The sequence below is a fragment of the Cyphomyrmex costatus genome, unplaced genomic scaffold (assembly GCF_001594065.2).
Source record: "Cyphomyrmex costatus isolate MS0001 unplaced genomic scaffold, Ccosl1.0 scaffold234, whole genome shotgun sequence".
NCBI classification, from domain to species: Eukaryota; Metazoa; Arthropoda; class Insecta; order Hymenoptera; family Formicidae; genus Cyphomyrmex; species Cyphomyrmex costatus.
The window spans coordinates 62,592-68,461 of record NW_017276411.1 but is presented as its reverse complement, the minus strand read 5'-3'; the positions used below and the strand labels follow the sequence as shown (position 1 = coordinate 68,461).

General features: G+C 31.6%; 2 protein-coding genes across 3 annotated transcripts in view; one reads left to right on the top strand and one right to left on the bottom strand.

The window, feature by feature from the left end:
• The window catches only part of LOC108774105 (uncharacterized), a 15,246-nt gene extending 12,192 nt beyond the window's left edge, over positions 1-3,054 (top strand). The window contains exon 4 of the mRNA XM_018540120.1: positions 2,864-3,054. Within this exon, the coding sequence (XP_018395622.1) occupies positions 2,864-3,054 (191 nt within the window). The remainder of the gene's footprint in view (positions 1-2,863) is intronic.
• LOC108774107 (uncharacterized) lies at positions 2,418-3,912 on the bottom strand. Of its 2 annotated transcripts, XM_018540123.1 has the most exons (4): positions 3,530-3,912; positions 3,251-3,441; positions 2,858-2,947; positions 2,418-2,766 (listed from the first exon to the last, which is right to left on the bottom strand). In XM_018540123.1, exons 1-2 carry the CDS (start codon positions 3,783-3,785, stop codon positions 3,329-3,331), a joined length of 369 nt encoding a protein of 122 aa, XP_018395625.1. In that variant the 5' UTR covers positions 3,786-3,912; the 3' UTR covers positions 2,418-2,766; positions 2,858-2,947; positions 3,251-3,328. The 2 variants fall into 2 exon arrangements, with proteins under 2 accessions (XP_018395625.1, XP_018395626.1); XM_018540124.1 differs by lacking the exons at positions 2,418-2,766; positions 2,858-2,947 and adding an exon at positions 2,966-3,066.
• Positions 3,913-5,870: the final 1,958 nt, after the last annotated feature.

Below are 5,870 nucleotides of genomic sequence, written 5' to 3'. Positions count from 1 at the left end.
TGTCTTATGTGACTGGCGTAATGAAGAATACACTTGGTCAATTATATTTATCTCATATCTGTTTTTGATCAAGAAGTTCAGTATCTTTTATATGCACTTGGCGTATGTTTTTTTCTTTTTTTAAAAAAAGGTTTTTTTTATGGGATAAAAAGAAATGCAAAAGTACATTTTTAAATTGATTTTAAAAAAGTAACGGAAAAGTAACGAAAAGTTATTTTTCAAATAACGGTAACTGTAACGAGTTACTTTTAAAAAGCGATAACTGTAACTGTAACTAGTTACATTTTTTACTTGGTAACGAGTAACTGTAACTAGTTACTTTTAAAAAGTAACTTTCCATTCCCTGCATTTAGTTTAACTTAATTTAAATATCGTACACATTTTGTTCTAATTGAGCTGTGTAAAAAGCTTTATTCTGTACATTTTTGCGTACATTTATGTTAAGCAATTGGAAAACACCCTTTTTTTTGCAAAACTTCTGTTATATATTTTAATTATAGCATTATAATTTTCTCTCTATCAAAATATTTAATTTACAACTAAAAGTATAGATAAGTAAAAATATAGTTGTATTATAATAAAGAGATTATGTGTATTTCTTAATTTTCCTTTTAATTTCTAACTTATATTGTGATTCAGATGGTTCTATACAATCTTATATAATCTTCTAGTTTTCTACAAAGTATAAAAAAATTCCTGAAATATTTTAGCTGTCAACTGCTGTAGCGATATTGAAGTGATCTTTGACAGCTAAGAAATATATACAGTACCATTATTTCAGGAATTATTTTGCACTTCTATCTTCTATGTGATATATTGAACATTTGTATATCTCAGTTTGCTGCATATTTTACAGGTTTTAGAATTACGAAATAGTGTTTAGAAAAAAACTAAAAAATGAAACTGTACATAGTGGCCTAGTTTACATCGTGCAATTGATACAAGTACTAACCAGTAACTTTCTATTGAATTATCTTAATTTCAGCATTATGTGTAAATATATACATGATATGTGTATTTAATTAATTAAGGAGCCTACAGACCAGAGCGGCGCAGCGGTGAAGCGGCGAGCGATAGCCAATGAGGGCAATGCTTTTACGCAAAAGCATGGCTCTCATTGGCTATCGCTCGCCGCTTCACCGCTGCGCCGCTCTGGTCTGTAGGCTCCTTTACACAGCCACACAAAAAAAAAATTTTGTTTCGGCCTGGGTATCTCACTATGTATACTGTATGTTTTTTGGGTCGCTGAATCCGAATCCGAGGTTGGTTTAACCCCAGCACGTCAGGGTTTGGCCATAACCTCAAAAAACGCTCCAAAATCAACTAAAAAATTTTTTTCTTCGACTTGGGTGTTTGGCTGTATTTAATATATGTTTTTGGAGTCGCTGAATCCGAATCCGAAGTCGGTTTAACCCCAGCTTGTCAGGGTTTAGCCATAACTTCAAAAAAAGACTCCAAAATCAACTAAAAAATTTTTCTTCGACTTGGGATTTTCGCTGCATATACTGTATGTTTTTGGGATCGCTAAATCCGAATCCGAGGTCGGTTTAACCCCAACAAGTCAGTTTTTTGGACCATAACCTCAAAAAAAGACTCCAAAATCAATTAAAACTGTTAAACTATTAATTGCGTTTAAACAAAAAAAAATACTGCAAAAGTACATTTTTGGATTGATTTTTAAAAAGTAACGGAAAAGTAACGAAAAGTTATCATTCAAGTAACGGTCACTGTAACGAGTTACTTTTAAAACTTCAACTTATAGATTTAATATTATATAATCAGACTTTTTATCTCGCAGTCTCAGATATCAAATGTCTACATTATATTTGCAGAACATCTTCCTAGCATTAGTTATATCCTTAACAGTTTGTAGACTTATACTCTATTATTACCGCAAGAATAAAACTTAAAAAAATATAAACAAACGAAAAAAAACAATTTTTTTTAATGAAGTTTATCTTTGTGATATATACAAAACTAACGATCTTTTTTTCTTTTCTTTTTATTGATCAATTTATCATAATCTTTTTTTCTATCGTTTAATTTTTGAATATAGTATATGAATTCTAAACACTTTCGAAATTCTTACACACCCACACACACGCACACACACATTACTTCTTCTTCTATATATATATATATATCCTTTCTAGTTTTTAAGACATTTGTAGATATATAGTTATACACGCTTTAATGACTTACAAATTAGATAATAAAAACATTGTATCACATGAATTTTAAATACTTCTTAAAAATAATTATTTTGTTTCTGTGCTTCTCACAATGCTTAAACAAATAGTACAAGTTTAAAATAAAAATATCACAATATTTAAACAAATATCACAAAATTAAAACTTTTAAACAGTATTTCACATAAAACATCAGTACGTTATACAAAGCTAATATATTTTGGCTTTTTCTGTCCATAATAACTACGCAGTTATTCATCCTCTATGAAATAATTCGAATACCTCTAATAGTTTAATCAAACATTTTGTTCTTTGTTGTACAGGCACACGTTTTGTACAGTACACAGGCAACTCTTGTAATAAGATGATCATAATACTTTTATCTTCTTCTGTATCCTCCTTAGAAGTTGCTTCTTTGGAATTATTGCTTAGCAATGTTGGCAAAGTTGAGCAAACTGCAGTAATAGCTTTTGATGATTCTTTAATCATAGACTCTGTCTCAATATCTGTCTTCTTTCTTTTTTTTATATCGGATATAAGTACTTTGAATGAGTACTCACTTGATTGACTATCAATACTGTCATTATATGAAATTTTTTTGGAAATGTTAGAAACATGCATAATCAGAGGTTCAGAATTTTCTGAAAAATATTGATTTCACCACTTACTTTCAGAAATGTTCGAAACAAGATTTTTGTTCCAAGTAGAAGAGGCTACTGGTGAATCCTTTAATGAAGATGTTGTCGATTCTTCTGATTCTGAAATAGATAGTCGTGGCTTTATAAATGATGATTTAGAGCGAGGCCTGGTGGGAAGTCTGCTTTTAGAAGAAGTGAATGATGTAGATAACGTAGATTTACTATAATTAGAGACTGTCCTACAACATAATTTTTCTAAATTGATATAGAAACAATTATATAATAAGAAATAAAAAATGAAATGAGTAAACAGAATGAAATGATAATAATCGAAAAATAGAATTGTGAAAGTTTTAAATTAAATATATGAAGAAGAATCATCTGAATGAAATAAATGTCTAAATAAATTAAATCAATACTTACTTTCGTGGAATGTACAGATGAGCCATAAAACGATGAATAGCCATGCTTTGTGGTGTCAACAAGTCTTCGTATGACACATTATCTTTTCCTGAGCCCGACCGTCCCTGTTGTTCTATTAATGATAAAATATTTCTCGCCTTGCACGACCATAGAGATTTCATAACGTGCCCATCTGTGCTTTGCTTCTGATCCTGATAGAAAAATCAGTGAAATATATTCATAAACAGTAACACACATTGTATTACATATGATATGTGTATACATAAATAATTAGCTCACCACTTATTGGATGTTTCAAAGCTTTGTCTATAGAAACCCATGCCATATCCTTTTCATGTACGTTGCGATAACCCGCTTTTCCTTTAACATAAAATCTGGGGTTGCCTTCAACGAGTGCAATCAGATCCAAGTCATCTTGAACTTTATCTTCTATACTATAAATGCCTTCCAACACGAGTGTTTCAATTTCATCTAAATATTCCTCACTCATCACTTCTTCGTTTTCCATTTCCAAATTAGATTGGTTGAAATCCATTTTTAAAAACACGGTAATTATACAGAATAGCTCGGCCAGCTCAAAAATCGATGAAGTTTGGTTTATTCGACGCGTTTTTGCACAAAGAAACGAAAGAATCTGGCAGAAATAAGCGTCGCTCTGCCCCGCAAACTGAAATATTTAACGTTTAAGGCCTTTGCACGTAAAAAAAAGCGTTAATCGTAACTTTAACCTTCCTTTTTGTTGTTTGACTCGAATTATCTCTTTTCCAAACATTAGAAACGAAAACTGCGACCGCCAATGCCAAAATAGTGTATAAATAACCTCTTTTCTTGAAAAGAAACGTATACGAAAGTCTAGGGAAATACTATAGTATACGTTACGTATACTATACGTTACGTATACTATAGTATTTTCCTAATTTTTCGTATACGTTTCTTTTCAAGAATAGACCTTTTCATCGCAAGCAAAAAATTGTGCGCCTGCGCAAATAAACCTAGCCTCACCTGGAGGACTTTCGTACACTTTTCGTAAAAATACACGTGAAAAGATCGATTACTATTAAAAAAAAAGTTTTCTTAATTATGGCAAGCACAAATGATAGAAAAGGAACAACAAAACGTTGCTGTTATGGTTTATGCGAAAGTGACACACGCTTAAAAAGTTTTAAAATTGATAATTATTATTTTATCTCATTTCACAAACCGTGCCTGTCATTTAGAAAGGGTAATGTTGAAACAAAGCAATTAAAAAATCACACGAAAAATTGTGTTAAATGCAATAAATGCAGTATATGGGTGAGAGCATGTGGTCGTCCTACTCCGTTTAACAACATTAAATATGTTAAAAAAGACACGTATATATGTTCGTTGCATTTCCATGGGGAAAGTGGACCATCTGTCGAGTACCCGGACCCTATTCCTTTACTAAAAAATAAAAGAAAAGTGAGAAAATAAATAATAGAAATTTTTTTATCATTTATTTTATTTTTTTTTATTTATTTTTATTTTTTTCTGAAGGCATATGTTTACTCTAAATCGTAGAAAAATTTTAATTAAAATAATATATAATCATATTGTTTTATAGGAGTATTAAAAATATAAAAGACTAAATAACCTCTCAACTAATTCGCATTTTTTTCCGTTTGTTTTTTGCTTCCTACATTTCAACCATCTTTTTAATTGTTCTACGCTGTGTTCTTGAACTGAATTATAAATTGACACAGCACCAGGAACATCAAGAGGGGAAATATTTGCTTTTACGAATGGAAATGATGAAGCCATAATGTAAAGCGTACAAAACTGTACGAAACTTTTGACTTTCCCGGACTTGGTCGATCCTCCCACCCATGTTCGCGTCTGCGCATTTCGAACTATGAAAAGGTCTATAGACTCCCTGATAAGATAGCTTTCCTATTGCCCGCAAAAATAGCGTTGCTCGAACGGACACCGGGCAATTCGCAATACTAGAGACAAATGACTACATACTATACATAGGGCCACTATAAAATATACTTTCTCTGATTGGTCCTCATTTTAATCAGTAGTCACTCAAGTCGCTGGAATAGGAATTGGTGCGAATCGAGCGACTACGATTATGACTGTCCTGCGACTGAAACAGAGTAGTGTTATTACCGTTTTTCAGACTTCAAGACAAAACTGCGACTTCACTGTAGACACTGACTCAGTTGTACCAACTCGAGACCACTGACAAGATAGCAGACAAACTGAATATTTTTGATTTATTTATGTGTATATAATTTGGGAATCGTTTGGGGAAATTTGGGAAAAGCATTTAACATTTGGGTAATAGTATTTTTCTTGTTATTAACAAATTTTTTCATGCGACAAGTTAGCAGACAGCGATTTTATTTAATGAATTTTATGAATGGAATCGATCGGAAATCATTTGGGGAAAACGTCTTCATTATTATTTTCATTTGGGAAAAGTCGCTATTTTGTAATTCAATAGATTTACACATTGCGAAACCGAACAAAGCTCGAGTGTAGTGTGTGTAGTAAGTGTAGTACAAAAAGGTGTAGTAAACCAAAAATCGTCAAAAATTAACTTTACAATTAGACCCGATCTTCAAGTTGGGTGTATTTCATTTCACGCATGATGCAT

Coding starts and splice junctions, on each gene's coding strand:
- LOC108774107 (XM_018540123.1), bottom strand. CDS start 3,785: ATGGATTTCAACCAATCTAATTTGGAAATGGAAAACGAAGAAGTGATG. Junction 3,442..3,529: donor TTTGAAACATCCAATAAGTG/GTGAGCTAATTA, acceptor TTTTTCTATCAG/GATCAGAAGCAAAGCACAGA.